At 37.2% G+C, this 20,286-nt stretch overlaps 1 protein-coding gene across 8 annotated transcripts in view; it reads left to right on the top strand.

Moving 5' to 3' along the window:
* Nucleotides 1-20,286, top strand: part of LOC126174843 (ankyrin-2-like) — a 310,128-nt gene that overhangs the window by 143,711 nt on the left and 146,131 nt on the right. For 4 of the 8 annotated variants that reach the window (XM_049921257.1, XM_049921264.1, XM_049921291.1 and 1 more), the window contains 10 exons: nt 870-1,002; nt 3,931-4,094; nt 5,638-5,793; nt 6,416-6,544; nt 6,766-6,963; nt 7,852-8,148; nt 9,022-9,219; nt 10,982-11,128; nt 14,876-15,025; nt 19,568-19,708. In XM_049921257.1, the coding sequence (XP_049777214.1) occupies nt 4,017-4,094; nt 5,638-5,793; nt 6,416-6,544; nt 6,766-6,963; nt 7,852-8,148; nt 9,022-9,219; nt 10,982-11,128; nt 14,876-15,025; nt 19,568-19,708 (1,494 nt within the window). In that variant the 5' untranslated portion in view covers nt 870-1,002; nt 3,931-4,016. Of the gene's footprint in view, nt 1-869; nt 1,003-3,930; nt 4,095-5,637; nt 5,794-6,415; nt 6,545-6,765; nt 6,964-7,851; nt 8,149-9,021; nt 9,220-10,981; nt 11,129-14,875; nt 15,026-19,567; nt 19,709-20,286 lie in introns of those variants that run through there. The other 4 variants (XM_049921232.1, XM_049921273.1, XM_049921240.1 and 1 more) reach the window with 1 other exon arrangement.

Genomic DNA, 20,286 nt, shown 5'->3' with positions numbered 1-20,286 from the left:
TCGGGCAAAGCAGAAAATCAGTCTGCCACCACAACAGGGCCACCACTGCGCCCCCCCCCCTTTTCCCCCTTCCCCCATTCGTTGGTGGTGTGGTGGTGAAACCAAACTGTCACCCGGTTCTAGGCGCTACAGTGTGGAGCCGCATGACCGCTACGGTCGCAGGTTCGAATCCTGCCTCGGGCATGGATGTGTGTGATGTCCTTAGGTTAGTTAGGTTTAAGTAGTTTTAAGTTCTAGGGGACTGATGACCTTAGAAATTAAGTCCCATAGTGCTCAGAGCCATTTGAACGATTTGAACCAAACTGTCACCTTCCAACCTAACCTAGGCCTTGGGCTAAGCCACAGATCAGTCTGTCATCACAACCAGGTTTCTTTCAGAAACAGCTAAATATGTGTGACAAGGAAGAATATATACTATGATTGGCTGACGAGATCACATGTCCTATTCTATGCTCTGATCATCTGACAGAAAGAAGGTGATTAGAGGAATCGCCTTAGAAGCAAATCGAAAAGCCGCCATTCGAATTCAGTGCCTGCAATGATAACTTGCCATATTTTGTGCCTTTCATATTTATACTTGTGTATTACAAAAATATGCAGTTTCAATGATATACCATGTTAAAGAGCTCTCTAAAATGCATCATTTTTAGTGTAGTTTGTTGTGTTGGAGCAGTAGGAAGTGCGCTCTTACCTTAGTATCAACCTCTCAGCAATTCCTCTATTCAGTTACTGGTTAGCTTAATTCATCTCATTACTTATTATATCTCTGTTTTGGAAGTGTTCCTTAAGACCTTTAAGGATGTTTTCTCCCTCCCAGCATTTCTTACTAGTACTTTGATTCTGATACCATTTTATTATCTGTTTTGCAGAATGGACTAAATGCTCTCCACTTAGCAGCAAAAGATGGCCATTTGGAAATTGTATCAGAGCTACTCAAACGAGGAGCAACTGTTGATGCAGCCACGAAGAAAGGCAACACAGCTCTTCATATCGCATCACTTGGTAAATGTTACGTGGCTCTTAATGAATTAAAATATTCACTCATTGAATAAATTTAACCTTAAAACATTGAGTTACATTTAGTCTAGAATTTGTAATGTTTTCATATGATCAATTTACCATTTTCATAATTACTAAGACAGAGTAAATATTCCTATCCTATATCTGCACTATGTATGTGACATAGGGTACTTAGTGAGCCATAATTATTTTGCCTCGTATCGTGGATGTTGTGTGATTAAAACACCTTTTGGTACAGCTCTCTGTAACCACAGTTACTGTGATTGTACCATCAGTATCATGAGATGTATGTTGGAGAAGTAATGTTTCATGCTTTACCTTGGAACATCCCACTTAGAGTGTTAAGAATAAGACTGTATATGATACACTGTCTTTCCTGTAGTATCTATCTCTAATGACCTTGATGTTGATGGGATGTTAAACCCTACTCACCCTTCAACAGTGGAAAATCCAGAATGGGATGTAACAATATTATGAAAAGGGTAGTTGTTACCCACCATATAGCGGAGATTGTGAGTTGCAGATAGGCGCAACAAAAGGACTGTCAGAAAATGAGCTTTCAGCCAAAAAGGCCTTTGTTGGAGATAGAATGTACAAACACACACACACACACACACACACACACACACACACACACACACACACACACACACACACTCACGCAAATGCAACTCGCACACCTTTGTGTGTGTGTGTGTGTGTGTTACTTCAATTTCCTACATTGGCTTTCCCTGAATTTGAAGTGGAGCATTTGTAAAAAAGTAAATAAAAAATAGAGATATCTTGTGAAACAATAAGAAAATGCTTGTGAAAGTTGGCAGCATGTGAAATTGTAAGGCCCTGCTGTATGTTTAGATGCTCTCAAAGGGGGAGAATGGAACAAGAGAAGGCGGTTGCAGTAGCATGGTTTTGCGGTAACATAGGTGTGTCATCTGTACTTCGTCTGTGGACCAAAATGCATCAGTAAAATAGAGGTGGGAAAAAATGAACAGTTTCAAGGTAGAAAGGTTCTCATCTTTTAGGAATCAGGACTTTCTCAAACTCTGTGTGGAGTGCAACACAGCTCTTGACGCAGTTATAGAATTACAGATTCAGCAGTCTGTGTTCATGGCTGCAAAATAATGTGTCAAACTGGGAAACAACGACCATCTAAGTTCTGTCCTAGGTTGTTAAGAGTTCTTTGTACTATCCAATTTGAGAATGATTTGGGAGGTTTCCCCCAATGATCTCTTTGAACGCTTATCCAGGTAACACTACACACAAATGTCCCTAAAAATGTAGCTTTGGAAAACAATTATTTAAACTTAAATTATGTAAAACAACTATGAAAAAAAACTCATTACGTTGATTGATGTGATGTGTGAAGTTTTGTCTTGAAATATAATTTCATGTTGTTGATTTTAATGTGAGTTGCAGATAGGCACAACAAAAGGACTGTCAGAAAATGAGCTTTCAGCCAAAAAGGCCTTTGTTGGAGATAGAACGTACAAAAACACACACCCACCCACACACACACACACACACACACACACACACACACACACACACACACACGCACACACACACACACATTCTCACGCAAATGCAACTCACACACCAGTGAGTGTGTGTGTGTGTGTGTGTTTGTGTGTGTGTTTGTATGTTCTATCAGCCTTTTTGGCTGAAATACAAAAATATGTACTTTGGTTATATCAGCAAAGTACCTTTTATATAGCAAAGTAATCTCCCTTCAAAAAATGTTCAATTAAAACTATCAGTTATTTGATGTACAATATCTTTTAGTATACTTTCTGTCCAAATTTAGCTCCCAAATTCACAGAATCAGTTATAGGAAAACTGGAAATTTCCAAATCCTGCCACCTCTTGGATAATTTTGTTTGGAGCCTGATGGCTGTAAGAATGTGTTGTAACAGCAAGAGACAGAAAAGAGTTAAGAGTTCGCATAATATATGGAAGACACTCTGGAAAAGTGTGAGACCCCAGATTTAAAGTGGGTGTTAGCCTTTCAGAACTTTTTTCAACCAATCTTTGCTTTGTGAGCAGAAGAGTTGATGGTTTGTCAGTGAATGTTCATTATGAAGCTCCCTTACTTTCTTTTGTTGGAAATATAATATAATTAATGTAATGAAGTGGCTCAGGATGAAGAGGCACTTGTGTGTTTGGGGTGGAATGTGGTGGTGAATTGTGGTGAGGGTGGAGGGCAATCATTCCTCAGGGAAACAATATCAAAAAGTAAAATATTTTGTTGACATTCGAGCTATTATACTAGTAATACTGCAGCATAGTGGCCATGCCCCCTTTAGCACCTAGCACGATGGAGTCGTGCACACTCCTCTTAGATGTAGCATGGCTACTTGTGGCAGCAGTGCAGAAGCCTGCCTGAAATCTCATAGGGGATTACTGCCGCCACAAGAGGAACTCTCACCTGCGAGCGAAGGTGCGAGATACCAAGGCAGCCCCACCAGCGTAGGAGGGCGGCGGCTGTACTTTATCCGGTCATGATCTACTTGCTTCCCCCTAGGACAGGAATCTGGCTACTGCTGGAGTGAGCCTGGAGGTGGTTCACTGGTAGAAAGGTGCCAAGTTCTGGGAAGAGGACTTGGTGTTGGATGATGATTCGGTGGTTGCAGAGGTCCAAACTCGTGGTGGCTGTTTCCTGGCCATAGCCATCTGGCATCTGTTGTACTCTTCCCATCATAGTAGATGCTGACTGACTGCAGATATCTCTGCTAGTGTAGATGGTTATTTACAGTGATTAGAAGCTCATTTTTTGTGATAATGTTTTATTTGTTATACCTGTCCACCATCCAAAACTTGGTCTGCAAGGAGAGTGGAATTTTCTTTTAAACGTATATTTTCCATTCAGATCCATCCATTCTCATTACTATTATTCTTATTTGTTTGTTTCAGCTGGGCAGGAAGAGGTAGTGAAACTGCTGGTTAAGAGTGGAGCTGCAGTCAATGCACAGTCGCAGAATGGCTTCACTCCATTGTACATGGCTGCTCAAGAAAATCATGATGGTGTTGTAAAATTCCTTCTAAGCAAAGGAGCCAACCAGAGTCTTGCCACAGAGGTATTTAGCCACAAAAAATACGTATTTTACTTTATTATTATGAGTAATTAATTCTGTACTATTCACAAGGAAAACGGAAAACAGCTTCATTATTAGCCAGGTGACAACCACTGCTGAATTACTGTCTTCAGTTACATGTGTAGGTGATTCTCCAACCTGCTTTCTAATGCCACCTAACCACTTTCCACTAGCCCATCTACTCTGTCTTTTCTTATCCCTTGAAATCCATCAAAGAACTTCCTTGGTCTATTGACCATTCAATATTGACTGTGTATTCCACTCACCTTCATTTAATTTTTACAACAATCGTAAGTACATCTTCCGCTGCACTTTATTGTCTTATCCATTTGTTTGTTTTCCTGTTTCTTGTTGTAATTGTCAGAGTGCATCTCTCCATTGCTTGCTGCTCAGCCCTTCAATTTTTGAATGTTTTTCACATTAAAAGGCCATTGTCACTGCTGTAAATCAAAGTTTGTGATACACACTGTTTGTAAACTTTCTGTTTCAGACACAGCGTAAGCTTATTTTGAAAGCTGTGTAACACTTGAAGTCATTTTTACTCTTCTGTTATTCTTATTATATCCATCTAAACCTGCTCCAGTTGAACAAACTCATCAACTGACTTCATTGCTGATTTATACTGTGGTGGTTATACCTTAATTCAGTCATATTGTAATTGATTTTCAGGTCTACTTTCATATTTAATTTATGAAGGTCTTGATTTCGTTGCTGACATTTATCTACATTTGAGGCAAATGGTCCATTGCCATCAGTAAAATGAGGGTGGTTCATGATTTATTAAAGGATGGTTCTTCTTTATTTTCAAAGTTTAAGGGTCTGAAAACTTCCTTGCATGGCTGAGAATAGTTTTGGTCTTAAGGAATTGCGTTACCAGACTCTGTTTGCAATTGTGAATTTCATACTCACTTAATGAAGTCTGATGGAACATGTAGCCGGGAGGTATATAATCAATATGCTAACATATTTTGAGTCAGTGTCCTTTTTCTCAATGTCTGCAAGTTCAGCCTTTGTTGAATCTCAGTCTAAAGCTTTCTCAAAATCTGTTAATCCAAGGAAAAGTGCTAATTGATATTTATTATTCCGTTTTGTAATTTCAGTCATAGCTTGCAAGTGTTCCTTTGTGCTAAATCCTCTTCCAAACACAGCTTGTTCCTTTGATTGGTGATAATTTTAGTGAATATTCTGTACATTACCGAGAGGATGCATATTGTTTCAACCACTATAGTATAACATGTTCTTCCAGCATCCAGTGCTGCCAACTTTTGTTCTTTTCTTTTTCATTTGCCTCTTATCATGCCAGTCCCTGTCTGTATTGTTTTGTTCTTGCTACCATCATTATACTATCAGTCTTGTCATCTTGCTTTGATTCTTCCTGTGAAATTTTGCAGTAAGAGTTACTGCTGTTGGTCTAACTCTGTTTTGGGGAAACTATCTTGTAGGTATGTGGGCAATGATATTCTGGATGTAGGAAACGAAGTAATTTGCTGGAACAGAAATAAAACCTGTCACATGTACATTACAGGATGGTTTCACTCCATTGGCTGTTGCAATGCAGCAGGGCCATGATAAAGTTGTCGCTGTACTTCTTGAGAATGACACAAGGGGTAAAGTGCGCCTCCCTGCCCTTCACATAGCTGCAAAGAAGGATGACTGCAAAGCAGCAGCCCTTCTGTTACAGGTATGATTAATTAGTGTGCTGTAAAAGTAAAAATTACATAGATGTCATAGATATTTATAAAGGAAAGTGTAAAGAAATACATAAAAAACAACAAGGCTTTTTTACTTGTTTTTTTGCAAGAAATAATATTTTTACACCTCAAATTCTTGAACCTCAAACACAATTAGATTTGTTGAAAATGTACATGTAAGTTCGGTGAATTGTCTTGCCAGGAACTTGTGTATAAATTGTAGAGTAGTCATGTTCATGTTGAAGTTTTCTCGAAGAGTGAAACACTTTGTCAAGATGTCTGTATGAGAAAAATTGTACAAACATGTAAGATATGGTTGAAAATGTTAACTGCTCTACCAGTTTAAGAACACACGTTTTGACTGAATAGTTACAGTAATATAATAGCTTTATGATAAAATGATAAACACATTATGGGATTTCCTTGAACAGTTTTATAAGCTTGTTTAGTGGTGAATGCTAACAGAATTTTAGTATAAACTGGGTGCAGAAAACATTGGTTTAGGTATACTTCATTTTACTACAAAATATAAGAGTTCGAATCATTTAGTGTATTTATATGGTTTTAAAGTTTTGATGTGTTCTGTGTATTAAACTAACTTCATAATTTCAGAACGATCATAATCCTGATGTCACATCCAAAAGTGGATTCACACCACTGCACATTGCAGCTCATTATGGAAATGAAAATATTGCCAACTTGCTGTATGAAAAAGGGGCTGATGTGAACTACTCTGCTAAGGTAAATAATTTTAAATCCCTCCTAAAACCTTTAAGATTGTTACTTTTACACATGTTATGAAATTGAAGGCAAAAGAAAATCAAGACAGCACTCCTTGCACAGAAGCGAGTAGTTTATTCTAAAACTAAAATTTGATATAAATATTTGGTGATATTTTGTTTGAAATACTGTTTTCATATTTTATGAAGATTGACTTAGATGTGATGTATCTTCTGTTTCAGCATAACATCACTCCACTTCATGTAGCCTGTAAGTGGGGGAAGATTAATATGGTGTCGCTATTGATCGACAAGGGAGCCAATATTGAAGCGAAAACTAGAGATGGGCTGACACCACTACATTGTGCAGCTAGGTCTGGACATGATCAGGTCGTGGATCTGTTGTTAGAGAACAAAGCTCCTATACGTTCGAAGACTAAGGTGGGTGTCCTGAGGGAAGATATTTTTCATTTTTGTCTGGGAGGTCTACAAAATACTTATCTACACTGCACTCAAAACATTTTCAAGCTATAAATTTTGTTATTAGCATTCATCAGGTAGACAAATTTTTATTGGGCATAAAACATCCAAAGCAAACAATTTTATAGCTTCACAATACTCTGTTTATCTACTTGAACTAAAAACATGCACCACTTCAGTTTTTAAAAAGCCACGTAAAATAGCAGTGCAAGTAGCACAGAAGGGAAATACTAATTGGAAGTGTGAGTTGAGATAGATGTACAACTACATAAAAGTTGCCAGAAGTTACAGTAAAATTTGACGGCTAGGAGTCTGAATGCAGTATACAAGTGTTAGTGTTTTCCTTCAGGTGAGAGTTACTGCCCAATCTCTGTTCAGGGTTTGAATCTTTGTTTGCAGAAATTAACATTCAACAGCAAAGTTTAATTGTCTATATTGTTTGTAGAGATTGAGTACAGAGATTGTGTTTGATCATTACTCTTTTCTCAACCTAAATTGTCTGTTTCTGTTATAATTATTGCGTTTATCTTTGTGCCTGAAAGGTCTCCATAAGAAGAACTCAAATTTCAATCCTGAGTGATATCTTGAAAAGTTGTAGTGGTTCTTGTTTTGTAAGATAGCAATAACAATCAGAAAATTGATGTATTCAGCAGACGCGACTCTAATATAGCCACCCAGTAATTATTCATGCAGAGAATGAAGCAGCAGTCTGTTGACAAGCCCCTGAATGCTGTCCTAAATGGACTGTACCAGTAAATTTAATCTATTTTAGTTTACGTCTGTTGTTGTGTAAGAAGTACACACATTATTGTCGGTACCTATAACAATTATTCAATGTTTATGCTTTAGAATGGTCTTGCACCACTTCATATGGCAGCACAAGGAGATCATGTAGATGCGGCTCGAATCCTCCTATATCATCGGGCTCCCGTGGATGATGTGACTGTGGACTACCTGACAGCATTACATGTTGCTGCGCACTGTGGTCATGTTCGTGTTGCCAAATTGCTTCTAGACCGGAAGGCTGATCCAAATGCCCGTGCCCTTAATGGCTTCACACCACTGCATATTGCATGCAAGAAAAACAGGATAAAACTTGTTGAACTGCTTTTGAAGTACAATGCCTCAATTGAAGCTACAACAGAGGTAATGCTTTTTAGTTCTTTTTGGTACAGACATACTTCATTTCCTTGAGATGATTTAAAGTTCTAGTTATAAGCAGATTGTTCAAACTTATTATAAAGTGCTCCATTGTTTGTATTTACATTAAAAAGTTCTTTTGTGTATATTTAATTGGAGGTAGATAACTAATATTTGCACAAATCTTTTTTTTTCCAAAGTGGTATGAGAAATCATTGGGCAACATATTCAATATTGTAGTCTTAGCAAGGTTGGCAAGGTTGTTTGATGTTTATTATTATCCCAATTTCTCAGATACAAGAGGAGAAGTAAATAGACTTTGTTCTGTCATGTGACAGCAGTTGTGGAACCTGCTAGAAATTTTTGAAATTTTATGTCACCAGCTGCCTGAGTAAGAATTAATCATTATTGTGACCATGAAGTTGTGCACAGTTTATGGTAAATGATTAACATTGCATTGACACCAGAGAAGAAGTGATATGACTAACTTTTAATACACCCACTCAATTAGTTTGTTTGAAATGTTTTTCAAGAGAGAACCAGTTCAATTGAAATTACCCTAGCGTGCACAATTGTAACTAGATACATGGATTTATTGAGTTTGCTGTACTTTTCAGTCACCAATAATAGATTATAACTGTATGCAACTGTCAGTATGATACAGTTGACAAATGAGATTTAGGATGAATTTTCTTTTTTGCAACTGTATTCGTTGTGCATGAACTGTCACTGTGTGTCATCAAATAATTATCATATAATTTTTATGCATATGCAAATTGCTCTGATGTTTGAAATTCATTTATTTTTTCCAGTGAATCTAAGCAGAATTTTTTTTGGCTATAATTGAGTAATATGTAACTTTTGATCACTATATTTCAGTCTGGTTTGACACCTCTTCATGTGGCAAGTTTCATGGGCTGTATGAATATAGTCATTTATCTTCTACAACATAATGCAAACCCCGACATCCCAACAGTTCGAGGAGAAACTCCTTTGCATCTAGCAGCCAGAGCAAATCAGACTGACATAATCAGGATATTGTTACGGAATGGAGCTCAAGTAGATGCCAAGGCTAGGGTAAGTGTTCAGACTGAGAAGTCCAATCAGTGGAGTCATTTTATGAGTGTTTTCACATGTAGTTCACAAAACTGACATTATTAACTACAATTTTTTTTTCTTGGGTATTTACCCAACCACTTGTGTGGCCTTTACCTACACGTGTGCTTGGAATCAGTTATACGTTGATGTTCAGTGTTAATGAATTATATTCATTTTACTGTGTTTTTATTAGCTGCTTGATGTAAATTGTGTGGAAAATATATGTTTGTGTGCAGTCAGTTAGAGATAGGCCCTGTGTTGGAGAAAGCGTGCTCCGTTAGCCACAGGGAATGAAATAGTTCAGTGGATTACCTGACTGAGATGTTGTCACTCCCTGTACCAAGTGTCTATGTGGCTATGAGCATACCAGGGGCAAGAAGCACCATTTGATTGTGGATAGGTCACTGGTTTCCAACACATGAATAATTCCATCTCTGAGGTAATTCCCACAGTGAGATATTAATTTGCCACCATGTCAGAGATACTCATTGAGTACCACAATTCGTGGAAAACTGCTGTATCAATAGAGTTAATTGCAATGGACAATGAAGTGTTGCTTAATAGTGTTGCTGCTGACTTGCATATTTTAAAAGCAGATATAGTGGTTACATGTCTGTGTATGTATTAAGGCATAGTAGACTACTTGTAGCAGTGGGATACGAATACAAGGATGTAGTTTCTGCAGGGCAACGATATCTTCAGTGAATATGATTTTCATTGGATACAAATCAGCTTAAGATTTATTATTTTATATGGAATGGATGTATCTGCTTGTGTGAAAAGTTATTCACAAATCTTATTTTCTTTGTATTTATAGCGACTGGAGTGAATATTTTCTGCATAAAATCATCAGAGTAAGAGAGAATGGTCTTATTGCAATTGAATATTTTTTAATTTTTTATTATTTTTATCTGTTTATTTTTATGGAGGAAACAAAACTAAGATGCTGAAATGACATTTTTGTTTTAGTATACTGGTAATGAAAAACTAATAGTTCCCAACTAGTGTCATTCAAAAACAGGCAGCTCCTGTGTATGAGTCTTAATGCCCAGAAATGCAACTTCTTAAACTTTTTGCCGAAGTGTTTCACTTCTCTTACCCTCCTCCAGTTTTTTTTACCGGTAATTATCTAAAAAGTTCTATTACTGTAGTGATTCATGAACTGAACTCATCAGCTCATTGATATTAGTGCCCATTGTAATGTAGTATGTGTATTTCATTCTTTACATGAAAATCAGTATCAGTTATTAAATAGAATCAGATCAGATAATCTTTTGACAAAATAAGATGTATGTTCATTCATGGTTTTTTATATGCTGTCCTGATGAATTTTGTAAAATACATAGATAACTTTCAGAATTGTCAACAGAGATAACTTTTAAACAAAGTTGAAGTCACAAATTGATAGATGAAGAGGCTGATTTGTTTATCTTTGCTCATCTCCCATCTTTGGAAACAGCTGTGTACTGGTGCTTACAACCCGAAACCTGTGTTGTACAGTAGAAATAAAGTTTACAAAAAAGGCTAAAAAGTGTTTTGTGTAGTTAATACAGTATATTTTGTATAATTTATGGTTTCTTTGCTTATCACAATACAGTAATTAGAAATAAATGTCACTTTAGTTATTAATTTATCACACAGAAGTACAGTTATCTAAAAATATGAAATATTTTACAGAATATAAATTATGCACATTTATTCTGTTTTCAAGAAAAGTGAAACAATCCTTGACCTTTTACAGGAAGAGCAAACCCCACTCCATGTGGCATCACGTCTGGGAAATACTGATATTGTTATGTTGTTACTACAACATGGTGCAGCAGTTGATGCCACTACCAAGGATCTTTACACACCATTACACATTGCAGCAAAAGAGGGTCAGGATGAGGTAGGATGTCCTGATCAGTCCTGTCACAGATTCTATTCATCAGAATGTGGACATAGCTTGTTTACTTTTTTTTTTCTTTTTTTTTTTTTTAGGAAAGATATATGGATTGACAGAAAATGAATTATGTTAATTAATAAAAATGCATGAAATGGTAGTTAAAATGGTTTAAATTCAGAGCTCTTTATAAATGCATAAATTCATAAGCTTTTAGTTCCTTTTGAATTTTTAATCCTTGTTTTCTCTGTTACATCATGTAATGGGTTTTTCTTCACAACAGGTCCCCTGTCCCTCATATCTCTTTCTCTTTTACACTCTTAGTCAGTTAATCATAAATTTTAATGAATTGCGTTTCTTCACACCAGTCTAATCTCGAACATCAGTCTGACCTTCCCCCTAATTAAATTTTGCTTCTCATTATTCTGAAACAAATTATAAGGGCGCAAGGAAGATTAGGGTTTTACGTCCTGTCGCCATTGTGGTCATTCTGGGTAGAGCACAACCATGGAATTTTTCACAGAGTGAAAAGGAAATCAGCTGTCTCCTTTTTAAGCAACCATTAGGAAAATTAGGGAACCATTTAGAATCTGGTTGGCTGGATGCAGATTGAACAGTTACACTACTAAAGCAAGTTCAGTGTGCTAACAACTGCATCACCTCATTTGGTTCAGAACAAACAGTTAGATCCAGTGACTACTTATTTGGAAACTCTGTTGCAGCTGTTATTCAGGCTTGCCGTGAGCCCAGCTTTTTTCTTTCTTACTTTCTTCCCCCAGCACAGGCTCCTAGCCTCTGCTAATTACTAGGCACTTTGTCAAAACTTGCTTGCTTTTTACAGAACTAGGTCTGTTCTGTCAACATATCAGGAATTCCAATAACTGTGTGAGCTAAGTCCACAGATCAAGATAAAAAGCAAGGGTTTCTTCACGCTTTGCTATTTAGTGTGTCTTCACGAAGTGCATGTCAGATTCACCTGTATTCTGTTATTACAACTTTTAACCTTTCATACAATGTGCACTTCATTTTTCCACCTCTGCCAGCATTCTGTTCCTTTTTCTACCCATGTCCCCATCCCCATTACCCCATGCTCTCTCTCTCTCTCTCTCTCTCTCTCTCTCTCTCTCTCTCTCTCTCTCTCTCTCTCTCTCTCCCCCCCCCTCCTCCCTCTCTCCCTCCCCCTCACCCCTCTCTCTCCCCCTCCCCTTTCATGGTCACTGTTTGCATACCTATTCATTTTGTATCCTTTGTAGTATGAGGGGTGTTCAAAAGAAATGGTACGAAATAACACTGTGAATACAACTGAAGTTTTTATTCAAAAGTAATCACCAGAGGCCTGAGTGCAGCTGTCCCACTGTTTCACGAGCTGAAGGATTTCGTGTTCCTAGAATTCTTGTGGCTGTGATGGGAGCCAGTCCTCCATTCTGTCCTTCACTTCATCATCTGTGTTGAAGCACTTCCCTTTGATATGTTTTCTTAGTTGACCAAATACGTGTAAGTTGGCAGGGTTTTGCAGGATGATGTGTCTATGCTGTAGGGTGGATGCACAAGCTGCTCCCACTAGAACTTGGCCATTATGCTTTATGTGAGATGGAGACATGAGGCTGCATGTCACTGTGGACCACAACCACTCTCTCCAAGCAGAGCCCAGGCTGTTTGCTCATGATGGACTTGTGTAGCATATGGAACTTCTCGCGGTACACGCCACTGTTAATAGTTTTTCTGTGCTTGAGGAATTCAATGAGTATCGCTCCTTGGATGTCAAAAAAAACGGTGAGCTTCATGTGGCCTGCTGAGACCAGAGCTTTGAATTTTTTATGGGGAGGTGACGACACTACATTCAAGTCCCTAGATGTCTCGCTATGTTATCCCAAAGCAACATATACAAATTTCAACCAATTTGGTTGTATGACATTTCATATCTTTTCTTTTGAACACTCCTTATAACTGTCAGTTTTACTAAATATGAAATTTCAGATAAGTATTGTTTTATTGATTTATTTAGATTGTTGCAAGTAATGTGTTGAAATAATTCCTTTTTTAAATTCAAAACGTTGTACGTAATCAACATTTTCAGTTCCAACACTGTCAATCTGAAAGGAGAAAATATAAAAATGAAGCAGACAAAAGAGCATACAAACATCTAAAAAACAATACAGACAGGAAGTGTAAAATCACAGACCAGGAATGGCTAGACGATAAATGCAAATCTATAGAAGCATGCATGATTATGGAAAAGACATTTACAGGAAAATTAAAGAACAAAGGAGAATCTTTATGAATGTTAAGAGCTCAGAGTGTAAGCTAGTACTGTGCAAAGAAGGGATGGCTGAAAGGCATAGAAAATACAGAGGAAGCAGATGGAAATTATTTGGAAAATATGATACTGTGAAGAAGAATTTAACAGAGCACTGAAAGATCAATTTGAAATGAGGTACCTGGAATGGATAAGATACTCTCTGAGTTTTTGAGATCATTGGGAGAATATAGCATGCAAATTATTCTGCTTGCTACACAAGATGTATGAGACAGATGAAATACCCACAGATTTGAAGATGATTGTAATAATTCCAATTCCAAACAAGGCAGGAGCTGATAGTAGTGAATATTACTGAACGATCAGTGTAATACATCATGGGTGGGAAATATTGACAAATTATTTACTGAAGAATGGAAAAATTTATTGAAGCTAACCTATGGAAAATGTAGGAACATGGGAGGCAGTACTGGGTCTATGACTTACATCTCAAAAGAAAGGCAAACCTAGATATCACATTTGTAGATTTAGAGGAAGATTTTGACAGTGTTGACTGGAACACACTCTTTGAAATTTTGAAGGTAGTAAGAATAAAATAAATGGAGCAAAAGGTTATTTAAAACTACAGAAACCAGACTGCAATTATAATTTTGAAGAAGAGAAGGGAATGACAGAGTTGTGGCCTTTCCCTGATGTTATTCAGTCTGTACATGGAGTAGGCTGTGAAGGACACCAAGGAGAAATTGGGAAGAGATTTTTAAAATCCAAGTAAAAAAAAAATCAAAATTTTTGCTTTGCCGATGACATTGTAGCTCTGTAAGAGTCAGTAAAGGATTTAAAAGAGCAGTTGAATGGAGTGGATAGTGTCGTGGAAAAAATCAACAAAAATAAAACGTGGACAGTGGAATGTTGAATTAAATCTGACAATGCTGAGAGAATTACATTAGGAAATGAAGCACTAAAGTTAGTTGAGTGTTCTTATTTGTTCAAGAATATAGTGACATTGATGAAATAGGAAGGATGTTAAATGCAGACTGGTAATAGTAAGAAAAATATTTCTGAAAATGAGAAGTTTTTTGGAAGCTATTTGTGTAGGTGAAACACAGAAATAAACAGTTCAGACAAGAAAAGAATTAAAGCTTTAGAAACATGCTGTTACAAAATAATGCTGAAGATTAGATGGGGAGATGAGATAACTAATGTGGAGGTAGTGAACTGATTTGAGGAAAAAAGACATTTTTGCCACAACTTGACCGACAAGAGGGATCATTCGACAGGCATCATGGAATCATCAATTTGGTAATGGAATAGTGGTGGGGCAGGGAATGAAGGGAGAGCAAAATGGATGTAGGTTGCAGGCAAACTAGTATTCAGACTGATGGCCACAGCAACACTGTCAGTCAATGCCACTGTCAGATCTATTTTCCCTTTCAGACTAACATGTGTAAGTTATTTTGGGGATGTGGTATTAATATTAGTACTGTTGTTTGTTTCAGGTTGCTTCAGTCTTGCTGGAAAATGGTGCTTCCTTGACAGCAACAACCAAGAAAGGATTTACACCACTGCATCTTGCAGCTAAATATGGAAACCTTAAAGTTGCAAAACTGCTATTACAGAAGGATGCTCCTGTTGATGCTCAGGGGAAGGTATAGCCATAAATTTCTAATGAAACTATTAAAGCTATATGAAGCTATGTAGCTGTACTCTCTGTGCCAGTCAAAAGGAGTATCTGTTGATACTTCCACAAGAGTGTTGCCATATTTTGTAAAATAAAAAAAAGTGTGACTCATTATTTGTTTATAACAGTTTTTCAAAGCTAAAGTACATGTTTATATTACATCACACAAAAAAATCACGTATTTAATAGAGTGCACAAAATATTAATAGTGTGGAAGTACACATCCAGAGAATACAAAAAGTAAGTATTTATCATTTTCAAGGGCTCATTAGTCAGATTCAGATTGATTCTAATTGTGTTTTAATGAGATTCTAATTGTATTTTAATGAGCTTTTGACACTTTTTAACAATTGAATATCACTCTTTGCCAATTTAAAAATTTCTAAGTAGGGCATGCTTTCTTAGTTCACTGCCACATGGATTCTGCCTTGATTAAAGCTGTTGAATGCCTGTTTCTTGTGTCACATAACTTGTTCTCTGAGAATGAAAAGGTTCACTCAACAAAGGCTCTGAAGCCAAGGATACTGAACAAACGTCTGACCACTTTGTAAATATTTTATTCATATTGCTCAGGTACGGAAGAAAAGGTTTTAAGCCAGTTTGCAACATAATAACCATCTTCATTCCCACAGCTGCGAAGGTAATCTCAATGACTGCTGAGCTCCTCATACAGGTCATCTATAAAATATTTTCATTTAGGTGAAACAGTTCTATAGCCTTTGCAAAATGTTTGAGCTCAGTACCTTCCGATAGAGAAAATGCTACAAGGGATACATAGGAGTTGTCTTCTGTCATATCATACGTTTTTTTGCAGACACTGAAGCATATTGTTATAAAACCTGTTAAGGTCTTCAGTTCCCTTTTCCTGTAATTTCATAGAAAATCCATTTAGGAGTTCATTTGCTTTGTACCAAAGAAGTTTTCTTTCCTTCCCTGCTTAATTTTAGAGCTGAGAAGTCTAATTTGTTTGTGTGTCTCTAGTAGACTTTAGACCTTTCTAGTGTTATACCTACCATTTCCAACTAACTCCTAATGAAGTCCAACATAACCAAAGAAATGATAACAAAAGTTGTTATCCAAGAAGATAAAGTTTAAGATTGTATTTATTCCATAAAATATAATTCATAATAGAATTAAATAAAAAATAAGGACTTACTAACTCTGTGTAAAAAATAAATGAAGGAAGAAAATTTTGTCAAAAAAATGGAAGAACCTGTTAAAAATGGAGTGTATGGTAACCCAACTTCATAGTAACAGCTTAAATCAGATTTCTAGACAGTGATCTGAATACAATCCTCTCAGTATAATCTACAAGAAGGGCAACAGAAGTGACCAACAAAACTACTGTCCCATATGGTTGACATGCACCTTAAAACTTATTCAGAGCTCAAACATAATTTTAACAGAATGAGCTCTTTTGTGGCATTTAGCAAAGATTTTGCAAAGACCACTCATGCAAATCCCAACTCACCCGTACTTCATATGATATCCTGAAAGCTATGGGATGGAGGCAATCAGGTAGGTAAAGTATTGTACTTCTTAATCTCTGAAAGTCAATTGACTGTACATAAACTACGGTATGATTGTATCGGATAACAAATGAAATTTGTGACTAGATTGAGGATTTTTTGGTCGGGAGAACACAACATAGTATCTACATTGGGGAGTCATCGAGAAATGTAGAAATCAGGTGTCACTCATATATCTGTTACCTGGGAGTCAATATTAATAATTATGTCAGAATTTTTGTAGTTTGTGGAGTTAGTTATTGTGAAGTACTGTCTGAAAAAAGTTGCATAAATGTTCAATCATATCTTGAAAAGATTTCAATGTGGTGGAAAAATTGGCAACTTGCTTTAAATGTTCAAAGGTGTAAAATTACACACTTATTCAAAATGAAAGAAAAATTTAGTATCCCATGAATACAATATCAGTGAGTCACAACTGGAATCAGTCAACTCATATAGATATCTGAATGTAACAATTTCTTGGGATAAGAGATAGAATGATCACATAATCTCAGTTATAGGTAAAGGCAAGTGGTAGACTATGGGTTGGTTGGTAGGATACTTGGGAAATGCAAAGAGTCTACCAAGGAGATTGCTTCCAAAAGACTCATGCAATCCATCCTAGAAATTTGCCCAAATGTGTGGGACCCATACAGATAGGACTAAAAAGTGGTATTGAATGTATACAAATGAATGCAGTATGAACGGTCACAAATTTGTTTGATCTTAGGGTGATCTTCATGAGATGCTGAGAACTTGGATTGCCAGATGCATGAAGATAGATGTCATTTATTTTTCGAGAGCTTACTTACAAAGCATCAAGAAAGAGAATAAAGTGAGGATTGTAGGAATATACTGCAACCCTGACATACAGCTCACATTGGGACTGCAATGACAAGAATAGACTAATTACAGCATGAGACACATTTAAGTAACCATTCTTCCCATAGTCCATGTGAGAACGGCTTGAGAAGAAATATTAATAGAATGAGAAATACCCTTTATCATGCACTGCATAGTTTTTTGCAGAGTATGGGTGTAGATGTATACAGTATCACTGAGCTATCCATTGGTTATAGGTTACTATACTGACATCAGTATTTAAGAGAGATATCAAATTCACATACAGAGACTATATTTGCAGCAGTAAGTTAGTCACAAGAAATATATGTTTAGTCATCACTCAGTGAGTAGTGCAATGTAGTACCTTGTGTGCCCTGAGATGGCAACATATTATTTAGTTTCAAATTGACCTTGTTTAAATATAGGATATGCAATAACTGTAGTGATCTACACTAAGTGACCAAAAGAATCTGAACCCCCCCCCCCCCCCCCCAAAGAAAAAAATATGTTTTTCATATTAGGTGCATTGTGCTGCAACCTATTGCCAGGTACTCCTTATCAGCGACCTCAGTAGTCATCAGACATCATGAGAGAGCAGAATGGGGCACTCCGCGGAACTCACAGACTTCTAATGTGGTCAGGTGAATTGGTGTCACTTGTCTCATATGTCTGTATGTGTGATTTCCACACTTCTAAAGATCCCTAGGTCCACTGTTTCCGATGTGATAGTGAAGTGGAAACGTGAAGGGACACGTACAGCACGAAAGTGTACAGGCCGACCTCGTCTGTTGACTGACAGAGACTGCCGACAGTTGAAGAGGGTCATAATGTGTAATAGGCAGACATCTATCAAGACCATCACACAGGATTTCCAAACTGCATCAGGATCCACTGCAAGTACTATGACAGGTAGGCGGGAGGTGAGAAAACTTGGATTTCGTGCTCGAGCGGCTGCTCATAAGCTGGTAAATGCCAAATGATGGTGTAATGAGTGTAAACATTGGACGAGTGAACAGTGGAAAAACGTTGTATGGAGTGACGAATCACAGTACATAATGTGGCAGTCCGATGGCAGGGTGTGGTTATGTTGAATGCCCGATGAATGTCATCTGTCAGCGTGTGTAATGCCAACAGTAAAATTCGGAGGTGGTTGTGTTATGGTGTGGTCATGTTGTTCATGGAAGGGGCTTGCACCCCTTGTTGTTTTGAATGGCACTATCACAGCATAGGCCTACATTGATGTTTTGAGCACCTTCTTGCTTCACACTGTTGAAGAGCAATTCGGGGATGGTGATTGCATCTTTCAACACAATCGAGCACCTGTTCATAGTGCACGGCCAGTGGTGGAGTGGTTACATGGCAGCAACATCCCTGTAATGGACTGGCCTGCATAGAGTCCTGACCTGAATCCTATAGGACACCTTTGGGATGTTTTGGAACGCCAACTTCATGCCAGGCCTCACTGACCGACATTGATACCTCTCCTCAGTGCAGCACTCCATGAAGAATGGGCTGCCATTCCCAAAGAAACCTTCCAGCACTCGATTGAATGTATTCCTGCAAGAGTGGAAGTTGTCATCAAGGCTAAGTGTGGGCCAACACCATATTGAATTCCAATATTACCGATGAAGGGCGCCATGAGCTTGTAAATAATTTTCAGCCAGGTGTCTGGATACTTTTGATCACATAGCGTAGATTACGAATTGTGGCATTTAGGACAATTTAGTGTGGAAGAAATGAAAGAATGTTATAATGAGAGTAAACTTACTTTAACTGTGTAAAATCTATAGAGGCAAATGTGTTGGCAGTGAGATAAGATTTACACTTGATCAAACAGCCGAACACCAACTTAGAGTGATATATTGTGTACTTACTGGGTGGTTTCACTTATTGTAACATGGCCACAGGCAGTTTGTTGCTACTTTTCAAATTTGGGCACATAAGCTATTTTTATACCATCCTCTCTATGCTTCAAACTAATATCAATTGTTAAAAGTCTTTTTAAAGTGTTACCCAAGGACACAACTGAAACATATGTCTGCATATACTCCAGTCTCGTCCCCTTCGTCCTCTATGAGATGGCTTTGCTTAGAATGTCAGTTAGCTTGCATCATAAATGATATGTTCTCTATGTATAAAAGAATTAATGTGTTTTGCAGAACGGTGTTACTCCTCTACATGTTGCAAGCCACTATGATCATCAGAATGTGGCACTGCTACTTTTAGACAAGGGTGCTTCTCCTCATGCAACTGCCAAAAATGGACATACTCCACTTCACATAGCTGCAAGAAAGAACCAGGTAATATGCTACTGTAGGCAGATATAAATTATTATTCACTATGGTAGTATTGTTAGAGTGTAGTTAGTGTTATTTTACTTCCATATGGACAAGTTGCTTTGTAAGGGAATCACTTTACCAACTATGTTATTTTACATTTGTTAAGAGTCTGCATTGTTAGGGAAAAAGTCAAATACTTCTCATGACTTCATATTGCAATTTGAAATACGTATCTTTCATTTAAGACTGATGTTTTTTTATATTTCTCCATTATTTTACTTTGAGTTTGGTGTAAATTAATTGAACATTTTCACAATTTTTTGTTGAATAATAGAGAAGTGAAACTGACATTTATGTGCAGGCCCTGATTTATTGTTTGATTATAATTGCCCCATTATTTATTATAGTAGTGTATTTCAAAACCAGTCTGGATTGGAAACTGATTAAATCAAAGTAAATATTCCCTGAGTGAAGAGGTCAGTATAGCAAAAAATATGGCCATTCAACTCACCTAGTTTTGGTTCCGCTAAGCAATTCTTACGCAGTTTACATTTATACTTTGTTGGTATATACAAAATATCTGTGAGTGTTTATTAAAC

This window comes from Schistocerca cancellata, chromosome 1 (assembly GCF_023864275.1).
Source record: "Schistocerca cancellata isolate TAMUIC-IGC-003103 chromosome 1, iqSchCanc2.1, whole genome shotgun sequence".
Lineage (NCBI taxonomy): Eukaryota > Metazoa > Arthropoda > Insecta > Orthoptera > Acrididae > Schistocerca > Schistocerca cancellata.
Note: the sequence above shows the minus strand (reverse complement) of the source record. Positions and strands in the feature narration are given on the sequence as shown.